We start from the raw sequence: 22,919 nt of genomic DNA, 5'->3' as shown, positions 1-22,919 counted from the left end.
CAAATACAAGTTTATTGACATGTAATACTTATGCATGGAAAAATGGGAGATACCCAGGAAAAATGAGTAACTCATCTAGCTTAGAATTCAAGCTTAAATACCTTCTTTTTAAAAAAATTAACATATAATGTATTATTTGCCCCAGGGGTACAGGTCTGTGAATCATCAGGCTTACACATTTCTTTTTTTTTTCTTTTTTTTTAAGATTTTATTTATTTATTTGACAGAGAGAAATCACAAGTAGATGGAGAGGCAGGCAGAGAGAGAGAGAGAGGGAAGCAGGCTCCCCGCTGAGCAGAGAGCCCGATGCGGGACTCGATCCCAGGACCCTGTGATCATGACCTGAGCCGAAGGCAGCGGCTTAACCCACTGAGCCACCCAGGCACCCCAGGCTTACACATTTCACAGCACTCACCATAGCACATACCCTTCCCAATGTCCATAATCCAGCCACCCTCTCCCTACCTTCCCACCACCCAGCAACCCTCAGTTTGTTTCCTGAGATTAAGAGTTTATGGTTCATCTCCCTCCCAATCCCATCTTGTTTTATTTTTTCCTTCCCTACCCCCCATGACCCCCCACCCTGCCTCTCAAATTCCTCATATCAGAGAGATCATATGATAATTGTCTTGCTCTGATTGACTTATTTCACTCAGCATAATACCCTCTAGTTCCTTTCGCAATGTTGCAAATGGTAAGATTTCATTTCTTTTGATGGCTGCATAATATTCCAGTGTGTATGTGTGTGTGTGTGTGTGTGTGTGTGTATACCGCATCTTCTTTATCCATTCTTCTGTTGATGGACACCTAGGTTCTTTCCATAATTTGGCTATTGTGGACATTGCTGCTATAAACATTTGGGTGCAGCACATGCCCCTTTGGATCACTGCATTTGTATCTTTAGGGTAAGTACCCAGTAGTGCAATTGCTGGGTTGTAAGGTAGCTCTATTTTCAACTTTTTGAGGAACCTCCATGCTGTTTCCCAGAGTGGCTGTACCTGCTTGTATTCCCACCAATAGTGTAGGAAGGTTTCCTTTTCTCTGCATCCTTGCCAACATCTGTAATTTCCTGACTTGTTAATTTTAGCCATTCTGATTTGTATTTCCCTGATGCCGACTGATGTGGAGCACTTTCTTTTTTTTTTGTTTGTTTTTTTTTAAGATTTTATTTATTTATTTGACAGAGAGAGATCACAAGTAGGCAGAGAGGCAGGCAGAGAGAGGAAGGGAAGCAGGACCCCTGCCAAGCAGGGAGCCCGATGCGGGACTCGATCCCAGGACCCTGAGATCATGACCTGAGCCGAAGGCAGTGGCTTAACCCACTGAGCCACCCAGGCGCCCCTGATGTGGAGCACTTTCTCAAGTGTCTGTTGGCCATCTGGATGTCTTCTTTGCAGAAATGTCTGTTCATGTCTTTTGCCCATTTCTTTTTTTTTTTTTTTAAGATTTTATTTATTTATTTGACAGAGAGAAATTACAAGTAGATGGAGAGGCAGGCAGAGAGAGAGAGAGAGGGAAGCAGGCTCCCTGCTGAGCAGAGAGCCCGATGTGGGACTCGATCCCAGCACCCTGAGATCATGACCTGAGCCGAAGGCAGTGGCTTAACCCACTGAGCCACCCAGGCGCCCCCTTCTGCCCATTTCTTGATTGGATTATTTGTTCTTTGGGTGTTGAGTCTGATAAGTTCTTTATAGGTTTTGGATAATAGCCCTTTACCTGATATGTCATTTGCAAATATCTTCTTCCATTCTGTCAGTTGTCTTTTGGTTTTGTTGACTGTTTCCTTTGCTGTGCAAAAGCTTTTGATCTTGATGAAGTCCCAATAATTCATTTTTGCCCTTGCTTCCCTTGCTTTTGGCAATGTTCCTAGAAAGAAGTTGCTGCAGCTGAGATCGAAGAGGTTGCTGCCTGTGTTCTCCTCGAGGATTTTGAAGGATTCCTGTCTTACATTGAGGTCTTTTATCCATTTGGAGTCTATTTTTGTGTGTGGTGTAAGGAAATGGTCCAGTTTCATTTTTATGCATGTGGCTGTCCAATTTTCCCAACACTATTTGTTGAAGAGACTGTATTTTTTCCATTGGGCATTCTTTCCTGCTTTGTCGAAGATTAGTTGACCATAGAGTTGAGGGTCCATTTTCTGGGCTCTCCATTCTGTTCCATTGATCTATGTGTCTGTTTTTCTGCCAGTACCATACAATCTTGATAATTACAGCTTTGTAATAGAGCTTGAAGTCTGGAATTGTGACGCCACCAACTTTGTTTTCTTTTTCAATATTCTTCTGGCTATTTGGGGTCTTTTCTGGTTCCATATAAATTTTAAGATTCTTTGTTCTATTTCTTTGAAAAAACTGATGGTATTTTGATAGAGATTACATTAAATGTATAGGTTGCTTTAGGTAGTATAGACATTTTCACAATATTTGTTTTTCCAATCTATGAGCATGGAACATTTTTCCATTTCTTTGGGTCTTCCTCAATTAAATACCATCTTTAAAAAAAAACTTTATGGGGCGCCTGGGTGGCTCAGTTGATTGGACGACTGCCTTCGGCTCAGGTCATGATCCTGGAGTCCCAGGATCGAGTCCCATATCGGGCTCCCAGCTCCATGGGGAGTCTGCTTCTCCCTCTGACCTTCTCCTCGCTCATGTTCTCTCTCACTGTCTCTCTCTGAAATAAATAAATAAAATCTTTAAAAAAAAACAAACAAACAAAAAAAAACTTTATTTATGTACTTAACACACACAGAGAGAGATCACAAATAGGCAGAGAGGCAGGCAGAGAGAGAGGGGGAAGCAGGCTCCCCACTGAGCAGAGATCCCAATGTGGGGCTCTATCCCAGGACCCTGAGATCATGACCTGAGCCACCCAGGCGCCCCAATTAAATACCATCTTAATAGGGAAAAGGGAAGGGAAATACTCTCAGGGAAAAGTAAATGATTTCTAGAAAAGATGGATGGACCTTTAGAAGAATGGATAGGAGATATGATAATTTGGGACCAAGTTTGTCTGGGTGTGGCATAGATTTCTAGTTTCCTCTCCTGTGATACGAGAAGACATTCCCAGGAAGGGCGTTTATGCCCATCGAATCCTTTTAGAAATCTGCCTTTAGGCAGGTAAGGGGAGTTCAGAGAAGGCCTAGCCCGGCATTTCCTGTTTTTCAAGTACCTACAGTTTAAAATAGTCACTATGCCAAAGTGGCAAGTTGGGTGCCATATTCTGTTACCCTTCACTGTCTTCTTCCCTTGGGAGGTTAACAAGATTTTTGAGTCCTCCTCCAGAAACTAGGACACTAGGAGGAGCTCCTCTTGAATGTTGTAACTAAGGGCCGGAAGTGTCCTCTGCCTCCTCCCTCAGTGAAACATATGTGACCATGAGTGGATCTTAGACCCTGCCACACACCAGGCATTGGACTAAGCATTTACGCTGTTGACTGCTCACAGTAGCCTTATTACATGGATGTGATTATTATTCCCACTTCACAGATGAAGAAACTGAGGCTCAAGGGGTTAAGCTGTTTGCACAAGGTCACATACAGCTACAAAGGGGTAGAGTTAAATTCTGAACCCAAGATGTCTGACTCCACTATTCACCACTGCCTGACTTTTCTGGGGGTCCCTGTTTCTCTTCCTTGCACCTGTCCTCCTTCTACACTGCTCCATGTCTCTATGTCCCTCTTATTAATGCTCTTTCTCCTCCCCTGCCCCCAAGAACCTCACAGTCTGTGCCCAAGCTGAGGTTTTTCAGAGTTCTCTGGGTCTCCAGCCCCTAGAAGATTCTGTGAGGCTCTGCTGCCCCTCGTTGCGCACGTGTCCCACATTCCCTGCCCCCTTTGCAGCTCAGAATCAGAATTTCTCTCTCTCTCTTTTTTAAGTCTTTTCTTTCTTTCTTTCTTTCTTTCTTTCTTCCTTTCTTTCACAGAGAGAGTGTGCACAAGCAAGGCGAGGGGAAGACGGAGAAGGAGAGAGAAATTCAAACAGATTCTGCGCTGAGCACAGAGCCCAACGCAGAGTGCCTGGGGGGCTCAGTCGATTAAGCATCGGACTCTTGATTTTGGCTCAGGTCATGATCTCAGGGTCCTGGATTGAGCTCCCATGTCGGGCTCCTACCTCAGTGGGGGTTCTGCAGGAGATTCTCTCTCTCTCTTTCCTTCCGCCCTTCCCCCTCTGAATTAAATAAATAACATCTTTAAAAAAAAAAAAAAAAAAGGTCAGATGCTTAACCCACTGAGCTACCCAGGTGCCCCCCTCAGAATCTCTTGTCCGTTTCAGGTCACTGAGGTCAAGGATGTCTTTCAAGAATGAGAGATGCCTCAGGGCATCTGGCTGGCTCAGTCAGTAGAGCATGTGACCCTTAATCTCAGGGTTATGAGTTTGAGCCCCACATTAAAAAAAAAAAAAGAATGACAGCGACTAAGGGTAGAACTTGGGAGGGGGCTGTTGGAATCAGCAGTAAGATCTTGGGTTTCTTCGATGGGTGCAGAAGCTGAAGTCCTAAAGCCAAACCAGAGAGAGGCTAATAGCTACAGCAGGATTTCATACTCACCATGTGCTATTCTGAGCACTTGATAAATATTAATGCATTTAATATTCCCAGCAACTCTATGAGAAAGGTATTATCCTCCCTATTTCTCCGTGGAGAAATTAAACACAGAAATGTTAGACGTCTTACCCAAGGTCACAAAGGTAGTTCACAGTGTTCAGCTTGGAATATCTGGGCAGCCTGGCTCCAGACTCCATGCTGTGAGGTGCTAAGCCATATATCCCACTCTGGGCTGTGAGGAGGGGAGGGGGTATGGGCCATTAGGACCTGGAGAGAGGGAGATGCAAGAACTAGAGGACAGGTAAAGGGTGGAGTAAATGATTTACAGGTGGAGTGCTTCCCTCTCCCCGACCATAAACCAAAGGGAACTGTCAGCCTCTGGGAAGGGAGATAAGGTGACTCAGGAGGGAAGGGCAGGGAGGGGACTGGGGACTGGGGACTGGGGCCTCCCCTTCCATGAGAGAGGCTTCAAGTCCTGTACCTTTATCCATGGCTCTGTGGGAAACTCAGCCCAGTGATCCAGAGTGTGGGTAACAGGCAGAAGGGTGAGGGCCACAGAAGCAGATGGGGGAGGGGGCGATGATTGAAAGGCAGCAGCCTGGGTTGTCCTCAAGGAAGCTCCCAGGATCTCAGGGCTTGAGCTCCTCTCAGTCCCAGGCCTGGGCCCCCTGGTACAAGACTCTTTAAGTGGTATGCAGCCCAGAGTGCTCTAGAAAAGCCACAGATCAGAGCTTGGGAAGGGGTGCATGGCCATGCTGGCCGAACCCAGGCCAGCATGTATCTTGCCCTCCCCAGGAGAGAAGTCCTGGTCTTCCAGACCTCTGGGACACATGCACACGCGTACACACACACACACACACACACACTCACACTCACACACACTCCAATTTTTTCCTCATATTGACATCTCCCATGGCTCACCTGGGGCCCAGAAAGAGAACATGACTCTTCTGGCCATGAGTAGTTTTCCAGAATTTGCTCATCTTGGAGGTTTCTCAGAAAAAAAAAAAAAAATAGGGTGGAGGGGGAGGAGGGCCAGATGTCTTTCAGGTGGAAAGGGGAAAAAATAAGAAAGAAAAGAAAGGAAAAGAAAAGTAAAGTAAAGCCTGCGGGTGCCTGGGTGGCTCAGTGGGTTAAGCCGCTGCCTTCGGCTCAGGTCATGATCTCAGGGTGCTGGGATCGAGTCCCGCATCGAGCTCTCTGCTCAGCAGGGAGCCTGCTTCCTCCTCTCTCTCTGTGCCTGCCTCTCTGCCTACTTGTGGTCTCTATCTGTCAAATAAATAAATAAAATCTTAAAAAAAAAAAAAAAAAAGCCTGCCTGGGCTCAAGTCCTCCCCAGCTCTACTGACATGAGTGAGATGCCGTCCTGTCCTCAAGGGCCGCATGGGCTGGAAGGGAGCTGAACCCTGCAGACAGGTCACTGAGCACTATGATTTGTTGTGAGAGAGGAAACCTGGAGGGCTTCAGGGAGGGACCAGGGGGAAGATCATGGAAAGCTTCCCTGAGGGCCCTCTGAGCCGGACCCTGCAGGAGCAGTGAGAAGGAGCTAAGCCAGAGGCGGGTGATGGCAGCAATGGTGGGAACATCTCAGAAGGCCTTACCCTGCTGAAAAGCCTGGACCTGGCACTGTTTGGCTTGGGGATAGGCCAGCAAGGCTTCAGGGGAGAGGTCTCTGCCTCTTTAACTCTGAAGGATTGCCTGGTTCAGGGACACAGCAGAGGACTAGGAAGTGGAAACCAAAGAGAACAGACTTGGCTCTTCATGGTAAGAGCAGCGAGGGCTAAATGCCCACAGGGCTCCAGGCTCAGGAGACTGTTTCTTTGAATAATCCCAACTGCCCTGGGTGGCAGGTGTTATTGATCTTGCTTTGTAGAGGAGGAAAACTGAGGTTCAGAGAGACAAAGTAACTCATACAAGGCTGCAAAGAGAGCTAGAAGTCAAACCCAGGTTTTTCTGATTCCCAAGCTTGTGCTCCTACCACCTCTCCATGTTTCCTCTCTCTAGGAAACCCTTGAAGGGGAGAAATCAGATCACAGTGTAGGGGAAGGACCCAGATAGGTCAGAAGTGGGACCAGCCCTCCTGGGGGTTCGTGGGTGATCTCAGTATCAGGTGGGTAATTGAGCTGGTGCCTCAACTATTATTTCCTCTGTTAGACTGAGGAGGAAATTGAGGCCTAGAAGTAGAAATGGCCACTCAGGATGCCAGATACCCTTAGGAGTCAAGATGCTGGACACAGGGGCGCTTGGGTGACTCAGTTGTTGAACAGCTGCTTTCAGCTCAGGTCATGGCCCCAGAGTCCTGGGATCAAGTCCCACATCAGGCTCCCAGCTCCATGGGGAGTCTGCTTCTCCCTCTGACCTCCCCTCTCATGCTCTCTCTCACTCTGTCCCTCTCTCTCTCTCAAAATAAATAAATAAAAATCTTTAGGGGCTCCTGGGTGGCTCAGTGGGTTGGGCCTCTGCCTTCGGCTCAGGTCATGATCCCAGGGTCCTGGGATCGAGCCCCACATCGGGCTCTCTACTCCACGAGCAGCCTGCTTCCCACCCACCCCGCCTGCCTCTCTCTGCCTACTTGTGATCTCTCTCTGTGTCAAATAAATAAATAAAATCTTTAAAAATAAATAAATAGGGACGCCTGGGTGGCTCAGTTGGTTAAGCAGCTGCCTTCGGCTCAGGTCATGATCCCAGCATCCTGGGATCGAGTCCCACATCGGGCTCCTTGCTCAGCAGGGAACCTGCTTCTCCCTCTGCCTCTGCCTGCCATTCTGTCTGCCTGTGCTCGCTCTCTCTCCCTCTCTCTCTCTGATAAATAAATAAAAAATCTTAAAAAAAAAAAAGTTTAATAAATAAATAAATAAATAAATAAAAATAAAAATCTTAAAAAAAAAAAAGAGATGCTGGACACAGGGCTGAGGGAGGTCTGCATCCTTAGGCCCAAGTCCCAGACCTGTGGCCTTGTCAACCCTGTGGAATACGGATGGGGAATTGTCAGGCCGAGCTCCCCAGAGCCTGGGCCAGAAGCCTAGCAGGGTGGCCAGTGCACAGGACCCTGGTCCCAGGGCTCAAGCCTTTGTTTAGGTCCAATTGGGCCACTTCCAGCCTTCGGAGTTGTGAAACTGAATAAAGGAAACATCATTTAAAAAAAAATAGAGTCCATGGGGTATACCTGGGTGGCTCAGTGGGTTAAGCCTCTGCCTTCAGCTTGGGTCATGATCTCAGGGTCCTGGGATTGAGCCCCGCATCAGGCTCTCTGCTCAGCGGGGAGCCTGTCCCTTCCTCCCACCCCTGACAGCCTCCCTGCCTACTTGTGATCTCTGTCAAATAAATAAATAAAATCTTAAAAAAAAAAATAGAGTCCAGTCACCAGAGTTGGGGGAGTCTCACACCCCACCAATTTGTACTCAATTGCAGACCCCAACAGCAAGAAGCATATCTTGCATTTTCCACCTGGAAAAGACCTACTTCACTACCCCTGCAAGAGGGAGAAAGACTTTTTCCTTGCAGAGCAAGAGCCCAGCCAATGAGAAGTTGCCACAACTCAGCCAATGAGAAAACATCACCAACCTCCCATGGACTTTTGCTGAAGTAGCCCCTCTAAACTTCCCTTTTTTTCTCTATATAATAACTTTCTTCTCTTTCGTTCTCAGGATTCGCCTATGGTTTGCTGTAGCTTGCATACCCTGAGTTGCAATTCCTCTGTTTTTGAATAAGTCTATTTGCTGGTAAATTAACTGGCTATTTTGTTTTCCATCTCAACCAAGTCCATCAACTCAGGTTTTGAATCCTGCCTCCAATGACCCTGAACAAGTCATTTACCTCTTGGAGCCTCATGTGTAAATGGGGTTGGGGTGAGGATTGCAGGAGACGCTGACCTAGCAGGGCCTTTGGCTTTGGCACCGCGCCCGTCGGTCAGGGCTCTGTGATCAGCGGCTGTGTTGATTATAACAATTTATCATCATGCATCTGCCTTCTCACCTGGAGCGTGGGACAGTAATCCCTGTCATCCTGGTTTCAAGGACATGGTGTAATCTGTGTGAGATGTAGGGCCAGTGCAGATGTCCCTTTTGCCACCCCAAGGCCGGCCCAGCCCTGCAGTGGGTAGGGAGACACATCTAGTTCCCAGGGCCAGGGGAAGCTGGGTGACAGCCTCAATCCATCAATGATAACCTCAGTCCGGCTAAGCTTTATGGGCCCAGCAGATATTTAAATATGGGTAGTGTGTGGGCTAGCCCAGTTCTCCGTCCTCAACACAGGCCGTTGCCCAGAGCAGGTAGGCCAGTGTGGAGTGGGAGGTGGCATTTCCCAGGATCTTGGGAGACCAGCTGTCAGTAAGACCCCTGAGGATAGTTGTGGGTTTGGGCTGGAGATGGATCTCCTGTCCTCAGGAGTTTGTGACCTGGTTCCTTCCGGCCCTTCGAGTGGAGGAGGAACTCCGGGAAGCTTCTTGCAAGAGAAATTAGATCTCAGCTCCCCTGGGCCCGTTCCATCCTGGCTTGACCCATGTACCCCTGAGCTCTGGAGGGGATGGGGGTGCTTTTGTTTGCTCTGAAGCTTCTTCCCCTTGTCTACTGACATAGGATGAAGACTGGGTGTGCGTGACCTGAGCTGAAGGGAGGGTGCCTGGGGAACTAAGCTTGTTGAGAAGAAGGCAAGCTACGGACGTTTGCTGGGAAAGAGGGACGGCTCTGGGGGCAGCTCTTGTTACCTCCTACCCAGGCCCCCAGCACCATGACGGTCTCGTACACCCTCAAAGTGGCAGAGGCTCGCTTTGGAGGCTTCTCCAGCTTGCTTCTCCGCTGGAGGGGAAGCATCTACAAGCTCCTTTACAAAGAGTTCCTCCTCTTCATCGCCCTCTATGCTCTGCTCAGCATCACCTACAGGTGAGGGGGAGGTCTCAGGACTGGCCCAGGGGCAGGGGGTGGGGTACTCATCTGCCCACCGCCCCTCTAACCCAGGCTTACACTTGACCTTCTCCAGGCTTCTGCTGACCCAGGAGCAGAGGCACGTGTATGCTCAGGTGGCCCGATACTGTAATCGTTCTGCAGATCTCATTCCCTTATCCTTTGTACTGGGTAAGTTTCCCTCGAATTCTCCCAGGTATCCTTCTGACCATCTTCCTGAACTTCACATTCAGTTGATAGCTCGGAGGATCAGAATTACCCCCAGCAGCACAGCCTGGAGGTCAGCAGGCAAGGGAATTGCGTTCTGGGTCCAGGATTTCCAGAGGGCTTGACCCTGCCTGTCACCTGTGCGACCCTCACTCCACCTGGGGACAAGACATGGGCTGGCTTCAAAATCCCACTCTGGGTACTAGAGGGGACACCCCCTTCCCACCTTCATGGGAAGCAGGGCTCAGAGTTCACCGTTCCTTGACCGCTTCTCCGCAGAAGGAGGTTTGCCCTCCTCCCTCTTCCAAACCTGGCTTAACAAGGTAGAGGCTTTAGGAAGAGGCGTTCCCCTTGACAGCAAGGCAGGGCACTGAAGCCCAATGTGTTCTTCTCCTTGCTTTGGTTCAGCCTGGCCTGGACGAGGTGCTCTGGCTGGGGAGGTTGCGGGCAGGGGACGCTGACTCCCCCGGCCCTTCATCCTTCCTTTCTGTCTGCACTCGCACGGCGGCCAATCAGGTTTCTACGTGACCCTGGTGGTGAACCGCTGGTGGGCCCAGTACACGAGCATCCCGCTGCCGGACCAGCTGATGTGCGTCATCTCGGCCAGCGTGCACGGCGTAGACCAGCGCGGCCGCCTGCTGCGCCGCACCCTCATTCGCTACGCCAACCTGGCGTCAGTGCTGGTGCTGCGCTCGGTCAGCACCCGTGTTCTCAAACGCTTCCCCACCATGGAGCACGTGGTGGACGCTGGTGCGGACAGGTGTCCCCCGGGGGCTTTCGGGTTGGGAGGGTTGAGAGGGTTGGGGGGGCGGCTCGGGCTGAGACCTGAACACTGGCCTCCTAGGAGGGGTGTGGGTGGGTCTGAGCCCCAGGGGGCGAGTCCTAGGGGCGGGGGAGGTGTCTGTGCCCTGCCCTCCCTCACTGTATCGCCTCAGGTTTCATGTCCCAGGAAGAGAGGAAGAAGTTTGAGAGCCTGAAATCCGATTTCAACAAGTACTGGATCCCTTGCGTCTGGTTTACCAACCTGGCGGCCCAGGCCCGGAGGGATGGGCGAATCCGTGATGACATCGCTCTCTGTCTGCTCCTGGAAGTGAGTCGGCCCCAGACCAGGCCTGTCTATCCTCCCTGGCTTTGCAAACCGGAATAATATAGATGGTGCCAACTGCCCATGGCACACGGTGGGAAGCACTGTACATACATTAACTCATTCGGCCTTCACAACAGCCCTTGGGACATTATAACCGTCCCTCTCTCACGGGTGAGAAAACTGAGTCACAGCGTGAGTGGCAAAAAACTTGCCCAAGTCACTACTAGTTAGTGGAGCCGGGACTCAGACATGCTGCTTCCCCAGTCTGTGCTTGCAACTACTTCGCTAAACTGCTTCCCATCACGGCCCCCCTCCCCCACATGATAAGACCCCTGACAGCAGAATAGGCCTCAGTTTGTGCTGGGCTTCCCTGTTCTTTCCCCATTCTTCCCTCCTCTCCTCCGCTGACGTTGGCTTCCTGCCTTTCCCACAGGAGCTGAACAAGTACCGGGCCAAGTGCAGCATGCTCTTCCACTATGACTGGATCAGCATCCCTCTTGTCTACACCCAGGTAACTGCCTCCCCTTCCCAGCCCCAGTGCCTATTGCATGTCCAGTGCTGTGTGTCAGACAATTAGAGACCGTACCTGCTCTGGGGCAGTTCAGTCCAGCGAGACACCGAGCAACCAAGGGCTCATCTTCCAAGCATCCCTGGGCCCTGCTAAGATGCCCCATCCCCTCGGAGGCTGCCACACCTTGCTACACGTTTTATTTCCTTGTCAGATTCCCTACTGGGCCTCAGGGTCAGGGAGGGCATTTCTGACTCAGGCAGGCTTCCTTCTCCAGGTGGTGACCATAGCAGTATACTCCTTCTTCGGCCTCTCCCTGGTTGGCCGCCAGTTCGTGGAGCCCGAGGCGGGGCCGGCCAAATCTCGGGAGCCTTTAGAGGCAGCGTCCACCCTGGGGGACCTGGACATGTATGTGCCTCTCACCACGCTGCTGCAGTTCTTCTTCTATGCCGGCTGGCTCAAGGTGGGCATGGAGGCTCGCCGTACTGGCTTGCTCTGTAGCGATGTGAGCCCAGGAACCCCACCTCACCTTTGAGGACAGAGAATGGGGCTCTGAGCCCAGAAAACACTGTCTTGCAACTTGTAGGTGGCCGAACAGATTATCAACCCCTTTGGTGAGGATGATGACGACTTTGAGACCAACAAGCTCATAGATCGCAACTTGCAGGTACGCAGGGGCCTGGGGGCAGCTGCCTGTGCTCCCCTCCTTACCAGCTCTCTGCCTGAGTGTGGAGAGGACAGGGGATCCTTACGACTTGATGCCTGCCCCAGGTGTCTCTGTTATCCGTGGACGACATGTACCAGAACCTGCCTCCTGCCGAGAAAGACCTGTACTGGGACGAAGACTCCGCGCAGCCACCCTACACGGTGGCCACTGCGGCCGAGGCTCTGCGGCCTTCCTTCCTGGGCTCCACCTTTAACCTTCGGTAAGTGGCCCACGCTGGTGGAGGTAGGACTTGACCCGGGTGGCAGGCCCCCAGGTCCTCACCACCCTGCTCCCTGCCTTCTCCGGAGATCCAGTCCTGGGGCGGCCCCGCGCCAGTCTCACTCAGCCTGTCCTCCTCCCTGCAGCATGAGCGATGACCCCGAGCAGAACATGAAGGTGGAAGCGTCCCCAGCGGCTGCTCGGCCACTGCCCGCCCAGACCCCACTACTCGGCCACTTCCTGGGTGCAGGAGCACCCTCCCCTGCCATCAGCCTCAGGACATTTGGCCGCATGCGAGGAGCCCCCAGGACCCCGCATCTGCTGCGCTTCCGAGCAGAGGAGAGCGGCGAACCCGAGGCCGCAGACCGCATTGAGGAGGCATCCGTGGCATCAGAGGACGAGACCAGGGAGCCCTGATCTGAGGCTGCCTGACCCAGTGCCGTTCTGCCCGCCTCTCCAAGGCCTGCCTCCCCTCACTTCCCAACACCCTGCTGACCTCCAGCGCTATTAGAGCACTTGCTGTGTGTCCTGAGCTGGAGAATTTAGGGACAGACCCTGAAAGGGGAAGATGGTGGGGCCAGCACCAGGGTTGGGAATGTGTCCATTTTGGTGGGAGAATGTAGGATGGTTTGCTTGGGGAAGGTGAGATTAGGATACATGGGCAAGGCCTAGAGGACAAGAACCCGGATGCACTGTTAATTTCCTGCTCAATGGGTTGTGGGGCCCGTTCTCAAACCTGAGGGAGTATCAGTAGCACCGAAGGGCCTGCTCAGTATATTTCCATGTGCCACTCCTAGAATTTGATTTATTAGATCTGGGGTGGAACTCAAGAATTTGCATTTCTATTAAGTTCCCAGGTGATGGTGCTGCTGCTGGTCCAGGCATCACAATTTGAGTCCCATACGAAAAGACATTGAGGATATACCTTATCCTGATCTTACTCTGAAAAGGCATCAGAGTATGTGTGCTGGGGGACTTTTACTTTACTTGTAATATTCTTTTTATTTACAATGAGAATATAATCAGTTATTACTTGTGCAATTACAGTTGTTTAAATTGGCCTGCTGGAAGATGGGATAAAGATAACATGGTAAGGGCTTGGGAATATGATCAAATTCAGACATGGAGGCAGCTGGACCCAGACCCAGCCCAGTTGGACTTCAGAGCGCCACCCAGAAGGGCTCCCACCAGCACAACAGGAGGAAGCGTGATTTAAGGGGTGAAAGCTTCGGGTTCTTCTGTAGTGGGCTTGCAGTGCTGGGCGGGGGGGAACCATCCTAATGGGAGCATTGATTAGAATTGACTGAACTGAGCTCCACTCTGCAAGCCTCCACTAAAGACACTAGTGACTGCCAAAACCGAATCTTAGGCTCAAAGGATGACAGAACTCAGAAGAAACAAAAGGTGTATTAGAGGTTGAGTGCAGCCTCTGACATCTGGGGCTGGCTTTGCTACTTTCCTACTGGGCAACCATGGGTTACAGAATACCTAAACATAGGTCTCCAAGTTTTATTTTGTTTTAAAGACTTATTTATTTAATAAAGAGATCACAAGTAGGCAGAGAGGAAGGCAGAGAGAGGGGGAAGCAGGCTCCCCGCTGAGCAGAGAGCCCCATGTGGGGCTCAATCGCAGGACCCTGGGATCATGACCTGAGCAGAAGGCAGAGGCTTACCCACTGAGCCACGAGCCGCCCCTCCAAGTTTTGTTTATTAAATGCTTTTTTATTTGACAGAGAGTGAGCACAAGCAGGCAGAGCAGCAGGTGGCAGGGGTGGGGGGCAGGCTCTCTGCTCAGCAGAGAGCCTGATGTGAGGCTCGATCCTAGGACCCTGAGACCATGACCTAAGCCTAAGTCAGAGGCTTAACCCACTGAGCCACCCAGGCGCCCACATAGGACTCCAAGTGTTTGTGGAGACAAAGGTACCCCAAGATAGCTATTTCCATAGAGGTTTTTCTCACAGGGTTAATGGGAGTTTGCCTTGCTTCAGGGAAAGAACGGTCAGCTGAAGGCTTCGGGAATGAATCCAGGACTCTTCTTAGTGTGATAGCCCGAGAAGGGGGATCAGTCAAAGGAAGACGCAGACTCCCTGCTGAACAGGGAGCTCGACCTGGGACTCAATCCCAGGACTCCAGGATCAAGACCTGAGCTGAAGACAGGCGCCCAACCAACTGGGCCATTCAGGTGCCCCGAAAGAATCCAACACTCTTTAAACACACTGCTTCTAGTCACAGATTAGAGGTAGGATTGAAGGGGAGGTATATTCTTGTAGAGCTCAAATGGGGAAATACAGGCAAAGAGTCTAATCTGACTTTGCTATTCCTGACCAACACTGTTAACAGTAACTAAAATGATGGTGCTGCAATAACCACCACTGGATGGGAAGGTGGGGCACAAGCCTCCCAGAGACCATGGTAAGGTTTTAGAAGGTTGGGCTGCTTTTGGTGTGTTCTGACGTTTTTATACTAAGAAGTGGGGGGAGGGTCATCTCCTAGTTTGTCTTTCCCTACTATCTATTCACAGAACTCTGAGATTCAGCCAAGCTAATGAGCCAATTTGGATTTTCACTCCTTTGGCTCTTAAGTTATACTCACACTTCCCATCAACTTTAACTTCAGATAAAATCTTGTTTTTTTTTGTTTGTTTGTTTGTTTTTTTAAATTAATTTAGCACATTTGAGTACCTCATGTTGCCATGCACTTCCAGGTATTGGAGACAGCAGGAAACAAATGTACTTGTTCCTCTGGCATTCCATTCTAATTGGACAACAAAGAAAATGAGCAAAATTTATGTCCAACTAAGGGATAAGGAGAAAAAGCAGGGACAACAGATTAATAGCATGGAAGGAACTATAGTTTAAAATTATCAGGGAGGAACTCACTAAGGCTAAGACCTGGAAAATAAGGCTTGTGCTATGTGAAGGAAAACGTTCCCAACAAATGGACTAAGAAGCAAACATGTGCTCTAAGGCCAGGATGATTAGCACGGTAGAAAAAGGGACCAGGTCACAGTGGGTTCCATAGCATTTGGGAAGGCTTCTGAGATGGGAAGCTGTCAGAAACCTATTGATCCCGATTTCTAGGACTATGTTGGGACAACAGAAATATTCAGTGCTACTTGCTAAAGAGTGATCAGAAGACAGAGCCAGGGTGTTAAAAGGTTAAACCAACAAGATTTGGTGACATAAGATGTTAGGAGTGTAGTGGTCAGAATGATCCAAGATTTTGATTTAAGCAGCTGCATATAGGCAATGATTTGCTATTATTAAATAGCTGAGAAACTATATGAAAAGGAAAAGCAGAGGAATGTTACTAGTTTTTCACATGTTCACTTTTGAGTCCAATCAGGATATTCAAATGCAGGTTTTAAGTAGGTTTGGGTTAAAGTTAAGAAAACGCAGCACAAACTACATTTAATACCAACAGCAGATAATGTAGCCAAGCTGAAGACAAAGAGTTGACCCTTACAGATTTAGCAATGCAAAAATCACTGGTTATCTTGCACACCTGAGTTGTGAAGGAGGGTAGAGGAAGGATTAGGATTCAAGAGAAAATTAACTTCAGAAAGACATCCAAAAGCTGACAGGATAGACATGGAAATGTATACAACTTGCTCTCTACAATATCAAAAATTTTTGGAACATAATTTCAAGGTTTCTAGGCCACCCATGAACCCAGGCTGAAAACTTCAAACTAAAACCTTAAAACCAACGTTCACAAAGGGAACAGTAGAGGCTCCCTCAGAGAGCCAAGTTCAGAGAGGTAGCATGGCTTCAGGTTCCAATCATGGTCCAATCAACATCCCAGTAATATTGGGAGCCCAGGGCTGGGATACCTCCCTAATATGGTCTCTGTTCGCCTGAGCACCACATCCCTGTTCCCCTTAACACTAGCCTCTGGGGTGAGAAATGTTCCCCTGGCTAAATAAAGGCATAGCTCCACATCTAGGACTGGCCTTCAGGGAGAGAGTGCTGACCAACTGGATATTCACACATAACTCCAGACAGGACAATAAACACCTTTATTACATGACCGAAGGTGGGAGGAAGATTTATTTGCCTTTCCGGGCTTTGATTTTCCTCAGATAGAACTCTAGCTCCTTGCCCTCTAGGACGTAGCCATCTGCTCGGCCACACTGGCCTGGTCGTGAAGCAATGCATGCTGCAAGAGAGTATGCGTTCATTAGCAAAATGACGGTGTCTCCTTAAAAGTCCATGTTGGTTCAGTTACGGTGGGGGCAGGCTTGAAGCCGTGTCTCCTCAGATACACTTTATCATCACTTGAAGTCAGTAGCAGAACTGGACAAAGTTTTCATCACTGAGACAGCCCCCTCAGCCCACACACAGACTTCTCAAAATACTTCTGGAAGTTAGATGCAGAGGCCAACCTCAGGCCTACGGGCTCCTGCCCATTATTTCCCACTCCAGCCTCACACTAATGGGATGCGCCCATGTTCTGATTTGTGCTTGTACACTGTTATCATTCAACTCTCCTAGTGAAGCCTTACCACACAGCTGGCAGTTAAGAGAACAAGAGGCAAGAATAAAATGCAGAGGGCACACTGTATCTTGTGACCCAATCTCCCAATGCAAAGAGCCATCTTACCAAGAAGCTTGCCCTGCTGGAATTGCTCCTCCAGAAGACTGCTGATTTTGGCATTCTTTTTCCTTTCATCATACTTCTTCTGAATTTTCTTTGATCGTTTTTTGTTTAAAATCTCTTCCTCCTCAGGCGTCTGAATAAAGCAAATACATGGGTTAGCTGGAGCTCCCCTGGCCCTGGCTCAGGGAAGAAAATGTCCCCACAGCCTTGGGCCCTGTACATCCCAATCCCTGCTGCCTTCCTCAGCACTTAAGGCTTTCATCTGTTTCCCTTCAGTAGCAGAACTGGACACAGTTTTCATCATAAGAAGGCTGGAATAAGGCTGGCCTTGCTCCCCCCACAGGGATATTGGCTCCCCTAAAACACGTACCAGCTTGGCCCCCTTCTTGCGGCCCAGGGGCAGTGCATAGTGGGACTCGTACCACTGTCGGTACGGTGTGCTGTCAATGAGCACAATACAATTCTTCACCAGGGTCTTGGTGCGGACCAGTTCATTGTTGGATGCGTTGTAGACAACGTCAATAATCCTCGTTTTGCGCGTACAACCTGCTCACAGAAGAATTTCAGAATCAAGTCCTGTAAACCGGAAGCCAACTGTCCGTGCTGTCCCCTTCCAGCACACCCTCCTCCAAGTGCCCAAGGAGAAGCAAGGGAACTCTAGGCTGTTACCCAGCTACGGGGTGTCAGCTCAACGTCCACAAAGCCACCTTTCCAGAGATGACTAGCAACCACTCATCAGACTCAGCCCCAATCCCTGAAGCTACAGGAAAGGAGTGAGAAAAAATAGGATGGAGAGAATTCTCCAGCTACCACAACCTTCACAGCTTTCAAAGAGAAACTTCAGTATCTTGGTGGAGACCACAGACTTCCTGTTAAAGGCACTTACTGAAGCTCAGAAAGATTTAGGTGTGGAGTTCCCACCCCCTCTTGGAGGGCCTCACTCACACTCAGAGCCCCACGAGAAGGGCCTCACTCACACTCAGAGCCCCACGAGAAGTTCCCCACGTCTAGCCTCAAGGCACGGTACTTCTTATTGCCTCCCCGGACTCGGACTGTGTGTATGCGGCGGGGGCCGATCTGGAAAACACAGAGGCGGGAACTAGGTTATCCAGGAGAGCAAGACAGGAGAAGGTACAGAACCTGGGCTGGACGGAGGCAACACAGTCAGTGTAACTATGACAAGTCCTAACATTGGCAAGTGGCACGCAAGCGGCCAAGACGGCCACAACCACACCTAAGGATACTTTTTCATCACTCCAGTTACCTCCAAGAAGAAAAACCTGATTCCAAAAGGGAAAATGAAGTCTCTATGCGACAAAAAAATACCAGGTTTCTGACTATCATCCGAGAAGCCCACTCCCTCCAGGCGCCCTTGAAGGCCTGATACCCAACACCTGTCTCCATACCACCTCTTTAGTCTTAACCAACGCGTCCAGACGGAGGCCGCCCAGTGCCCTGGACAAAGCAGAGAGCCCTAAGAAGACTCCACCACCACACGCAGAGACCAGACCACGCTGGAGACCGAGTCGGGGGGAGAGGCGAGGGCCCCCGCACGCACCTTGGTGTTGGCAGCGGGGCGTCCCAGCTCATACTTCCGCTTCTTGTGGTAGGGCTTTCTCTTGCCCCCGGTCTTGCGGCGCTTGTGCCAGTTGTCCCGAGAGATGCCTACATGTGGGAGCAGGGGGCAGAAGCTTTAGCCACGGGGGTTCGGGCCGGCACCTCGCGAGGCCCAGACCCCGCGCCGGGCGGGCCGCACGCTCAGCTCTCCAAGGTTGGCTTCCCCACCGCGCACTCGGGAGTTTGCAGCATTACCAAGGTGTCATCATCCACATGCGGCCCAGACCGGGCTCTTTCCCGCGGCAGCCATGTTGGCGGCGCCCGCAGCACCAAGCCCCTGCAGCCACTGCAGCCACCGCAGCAAGCCTCGGCGGCTAGAACCCGAGCACCACCTTCCTCGGGGATGCGCAGGGGCCAGGGGTCGGGGCGCCCGAACTCCCGACTTGGCTGCGAGGCAGGATGGCACTGGATAGAGCTCATCCCCCTTCCCAGGCCCCAACGCAGAGCGACACTCACCCATCACTCCCGGCGCTGGCTGCGAAAGAGAAAACGCAAGGCCTCACGGTCCGGTTTGTAAAACGCTGTCCCGCCCCTTTAACGTGTTTCCGGGCGCCGCGGCGAGGAGCCTGGCGACGGAGCGCGGCGTTCCTTATGTTTCTGCGACCGCGGCCCGGGAGGTTCACGCTGTGAATCCCGAGGGAGGGCGACCGGCGGTGGGAATGGCTGTGCTAGAGCTTGAGGGGTCTTAGGGTACACCGAGGGGGGAGTCGCCTGCGTGTTTTGTTTTGAAAAGACTCGCTTTCGAGCTGGGCGCGGCTGCGTTGGGAAAGGGTGGAAAAAAGTAGGGATGGAAGGGAGCGGTGGACTTGGGTTTTGTTTTGAAGAGTTTGATGATCGATTGGACGTGGGGGGGGTAGGAAAAGGGAGCCGTGTCAAGGGTTCCTCATTCCTCACTAGATCGTTTGGAATGACAGGCGACTGGTCATGTCTGGTCACCCTTATAGAAGATCCTGGGACAGAAGATGTTACTTTGGGACTTGTCTCTATACAAATGGTAATTAACGTCACCAGAATGAAGGACCCTAGGGGGAGAGCATAAAGCAAATTTTCTTGTAAAATGTACTAAGTAACTATTTTAGGCTTTGTGGGATATAGAGTCTGTCACAACTGCTCAACTTTGCTGTTGTAGTGTGAGAGCAGCCCTGGACAATATAGTTAATTGTGTGTGGCAGTGTTCCGTTAAAACTTGGGATACAGGTATTCACCTCTCATGTAGTATTATGCTTTTGATTTTTTCCAAACATTTAAAACTAGAACCATTCTTGGCGCATGGGCCCAATCAGCATACAGTGGTGTGCCATCCCTGACCATAAATACAGTAAGATGTTCTAGGTCCAAGGCTTGAGGAATGTAAACATTTGAAGGCCAGGTAGAGAAAAACTGGCAGAGGGGAGGAGGAGCAATTGAGTGACAGAAGGGAAGCCAGCACAGAATGGCATGGTCTAATGCTACTGTGAAGGCTAGTTAAAATGAGGACTAAAAAGTGATTTTCGGATTTAGTAACTCGAAAATCTTTGGTAATATTGGCAAAAGCAGTTTCTGTGCGGGGGAGTGGGCAAAACTTAAAGTGGAATGGGAAGCTTTATTTTTTTGAAAAGATTTTATTTATCTGTTGGCATAAGTAGCAGGGAGAAGCAGAGGGAAAGGGAGAAGCAGACTCCCCGCTGACCGGGGAGCTGGATCCTGGCCTCAGTCCCAGGACCCTGAGATCATGATCTGAGCTGAAGGCAGACGCTTAACCAACTGAACCACCCAGGCGCCCCTGGAATGGGAAGTTTTTTAATTCATTAATTAATTTAAAATTTTTAAAGATTTCATTTATTTAATGGAGCGAGAGAACACAGGCAGAGCAGCAGAGGGCGAGGGAGAAGCAGGCTCCCCACTAAGCAGGGAGCCCGATGTGGGGCTCGATCCTTGGACCCCAGGACCATGACCCAAGGCAAAGGCAGTCGTTCAACCAACTGAGCCACCCAGGCACCCTGGGAAGTTGTTTTTTGTTTTTTAATTTTTAAAGGACAGTATAGGGGTGCCTGGGTGGCTCAGTGGGTTAAAGCCTCTGCCTTCAGCTCAGGTTATGGTCCCAGGGTCCTGGGATCGAGCCCCACATCGGGCTCTCTGCTCAGCAGGGATCCTGCTTCCTCCTCTCTTTGCCTGCCTCTCTGCCTACTTGTGATCTCTGTCAAATAAATAAATAAAAATCTTTTAAAAAATAAAAATAAAAGGACAGTATATGTAGATAATACTCTCAAGAAGTATTTTTTATTTTTTAAAGATTTTATTTATTTTTTGACAGAGAGAGATCACAAGCAGGCAGAGAGACAGGCAGAGAGAGAGGAGGAAGCAGGCCCCCTGCTGAGCAGAGAGCCCGATGCGGGGCTCAATCCCAGGACCCTGAGATCATGACCTGAGCCGAAGGCAGTGGCTTAACCCACTGAGCCACCCAGGCGCCCCTCTCAACAAGTATTTTTTTTTTTTTAAAGATTTTATTTATTTATTTGACAGACAGAGATCACAAGCAGACAGAGAGGCAGAGGAGGAAGCAGGCTCCCTGCAGAGCAGAGAGCCCGATGTGGGACTCGATCCCAGGACCCTGAGATCATGACCCGAGCCGAAGGCAGCGGCCCAACCCACTGAGCCACCTAAAGGGAAGGAGAGAAGGATGCCTGGCTGGCTCAGCTGAAGGAGACTAGCTTTTCATTTTGGGGATCCTCAGTTCAGAGATTACTTTGAGTTGAGTGCAGAGATTACGTAAACATTTTAAAAAATAATAAAATAGGGGCGCCTGGCTGGCTCTGTCAGTAGAACACGCAGCTCTTGATCTTGGGGGTTGTAAATTCAAGCCCCATGGTGGGGGGAGAGATTACTTAAAAATCTTTAAAGAAGAAAAAAAAAGGGGGGGGAGACAATTAGGCTGCTGGAGGGAAACAGGTCATAGGGTAGTATTGAAAGGAGTAAACTGCCTAAGCCCTTTCACAGTCTGCTCCAAATCCTATCTCCTCCCTTTGAGGGACTCAACATTAGCGTTTCTTCTGTATCTTCAGCCTTCCACTGGCTTCCTACCACATTCGGAATAAAGTTTAAATTCCTTGCTGGTTTGAGGAGTATCAGACTTCTGCTTATCTTTTGCTTTATCAATTTGACTCCTACTATCTATCCTCCTCCCTCAACTCCCAGGAGTTGCTGTTCTTGCCTCAGGCCCAGGTGCTTCGCAAGAAAATTCTGTTCTCTAAGTCTTAGCTTGGCTCCTGCTTTCACTTAAAGCTTCTGCTCAAAATCTCACCCTGTACATACATACACACCCTGGGAGGCCTTTTCTGAGCCTGCTTCCTAAAGTGGCAACACTTGGGGTGCCTGCCAGGCTCAGTCTGTAGAGCATGTGACTCTTGATCTCCAGGCTGTGAGTTCAAGCCCCACACAGGAGGTAGAGTTTACTTAAAAAGCAAGCAAAACTCTCCGAAGTAGCAGTACTTATCTTTCCTCACTTAATATTAACATTGTTTTTACATACTCATTATCTGCCTTCCCCACTAAAATATAATAAACATGAGAGTAGAAACTCTGTTGTTTACTACTGTGTTTCCAACACCTAGAATAAGGCCCGGCATTTAGTAAGCACTCAATAAATGGCACTCAAAATATTTGAACAAATTATTGTTCTACTTACCAAATTTTATTCAGTGGGTTTTCTCAGTAGACTGAGATTTTTGAGTATAGTGCAGGGAAATTTTTTTTTTCTTTTTAGATTTTATTTATTTGTCAGAGAGCGTGCACAAGCAGAGGAGGGGGAGAGTGGCAGGCAGAGGGAGAAGCAGGCTCCCTGCTGAGCAAGGAGCCTGATGGGGGACAGGTTGACCTGAGCCCAAGGCAGAGGCTTAACCAACTGAGCCACCCAGGCAGACGTCCCAGTACAGTGCAGGGATCTTTTTTTTTTTTTTTCCCCAGATTTTAATTTATTTATTCAACAGAGAGATCACAAGTAGGCAGAGAGACGGGGGCGGGGGACGGAGGGGAGGGAAGCGGGCTCCCCGCTGTGCAGAGAGCTGGACACGAGGCTCCATCCCAAGACCCTGAGATCATGACCCAAGCTGAAGGCAGAGTCTTAACCCACTGAGCCCCCCAGTGCAGAGATCTTAATCAACTCTCCATCTCCAGCTCTTTGGCACAAGAAAAAGAAAAGGTAATTGCACTGGACATAAAAAGGAGATGGCTTCTAGAGACACTTGGTAGGTGATGGGATTAAATAGACTGGCATAGGGGGATGAGAAAAGTGACCTGAGAAACGGCATGACTGGTGGGATGACACCAATTAATAGAGAACACAGAGAGGCAGGTTTCTAAAAAGTTCAATCTCAGGATGACTTTGACTTGCTTGTGGGACATCGGTGGCTATTTTTGTATTCCAAGTCGCTGGAAAGACGAGTGGGGAGCTTGGAAGGGAATGGGGCTGCTCTTTCCCACCCCCCACCCATCATCCTTCACGGTCTGGCTCCCCAGGAAGCCCAACGGGCTCATCTTAGGACTCTGGGATCACGACCTG

At 49.9% G+C, this 22,919-nt stretch overlaps 2 protein-coding genes and 4 non-coding genes across 6 annotated transcripts; 1 reads left to right on the top strand and 5 right to left on the bottom strand.

The window, feature by feature from the left end:
- The first annotated feature begins 9,267 nt into the window (after window positions 1-9,267).
- BEST4 (bestrophin 4) lies at window positions 9,268-12,584 on the top strand. The gene is made up of 9 exons (XM_044236399.1): window positions 9,268-9,419; window positions 9,517-9,611; window positions 10,164-10,397; window positions 10,583-10,737; window positions 11,168-11,245; window positions 11,520-11,705; window positions 11,829-11,909; window positions 12,014-12,168; window positions 12,314-12,584. The coding sequence occupies exons 1-9, from the start codon at window positions 9,268-9,270 to the stop codon at window positions 12,582-12,584; spliced, it is 1,407 nt and encodes a 468-aa protein (XP_044092334.1).
- A 3,577-nt stretch (window positions 12,585-16,161) lies between these two features.
- RPS8 (ribosomal protein S8) lies at window positions 16,162-18,926 on the bottom strand. Its single transcript, XM_044238084.1, has 6 exons — window positions 18,839-18,926; window positions 18,324-18,430; window positions 17,743-17,842; window positions 17,136-17,311; window positions 16,769-16,898; window positions 16,162-16,324 (listed from the first exon to the last, which is right to left on the bottom strand). The coding sequence occupies exons 1-6, from the start codon at window positions 18,840-18,842 to the stop codon at window positions 16,215-16,217; spliced, it is 627 nt and encodes a 208-aa protein (XP_044094019.1). The 5' UTR covers window positions 18,843-18,926; the 3' UTR covers window positions 16,162-16,214.
- LOC122901619 lies at window positions 16,418-16,486 on the bottom strand. Its single transcript, XR_006383610.1, has one exon. It is a non-coding gene; the product is annotated as a small nucleolar RNA SNORD38 (small nucleolar RNA).
- On the bottom strand, window positions 17,004-17,073 carry LOC122901621. Its single transcript, XR_006383612.1, has one exon. It is a non-coding gene; the product is annotated as a small nucleolar RNA SNORD38 (small nucleolar RNA).
- LOC122901622 lies at window positions 17,924-18,027 on the bottom strand. The gene has a single exon (XR_006383613.1). It is a non-coding gene; the product is annotated as a small nucleolar RNA SNORD46 (small nucleolar RNA).
- On the bottom strand, window positions 18,517-18,596 carry LOC122901610. The gene has a single exon (XR_006383602.1). It is a non-coding gene; the product is annotated as a small nucleolar RNA SNORD55/SNORD39 (small nucleolar RNA).
- Window positions 18,927-22,919: the final 3,993 nt, after the last annotated feature.

The sequence above is a fragment of the Neovison vison genome, chromosome 2 (assembly GCF_020171115.1).
Source record: "Neovison vison isolate M4711 chromosome 2, ASM_NN_V1, whole genome shotgun sequence".
Classification (NCBI taxonomy): Eukaryota; Metazoa; Chordata; class Mammalia; order Carnivora; family Mustelidae; genus Neogale; species Neogale vison.
Note: the sequence above shows the minus strand (reverse complement) of the source record. Positions and strands in the feature narration are given on the sequence as shown.

Excerpts from the sequence above, each read along its gene's own strand:
- BEST4 (XM_044236399.1), top strand. The coding sequence starts at position 9,268 with ATGACGGTCTCGTACACCCTCAAAGTGGCAGAGGCTCGCTTTGGAGGC. Across the intron at positions 9,612-10,163 it reads TCCCTTATCCTTTGTACTGG|GTTTCTACGTGACCCTGGTG; the intron begins GTAAGTTTCCCT and ends GCGGCCAATCAG. Across the intron at positions 11,246-11,519 it reads TCCCTCTTGTCTACACCCAG|GTGGTGACCATAGCAGTATA; the intron begins GTAACTGCCTCC and ends TTCCTTCTCCAG.
- RPS8 (XM_044238084.1), bottom strand. Across the intron at positions 17,843-18,323 it reads GCCCCGCTGCCAACACCAAG|ATCGGCCCCCGCCGCATACA; the intron begins GTGCGTGCGGGG and ends TGTGTTTTCCAG. Across the intron at positions 17,312-17,742 it reads CTTCTCGTGGGGCTCTGAGT|GTTGTACGCGCAAAACGAGG; the intron begins GTGAGTGAGGCC and ends TTCTGTGAGCAG.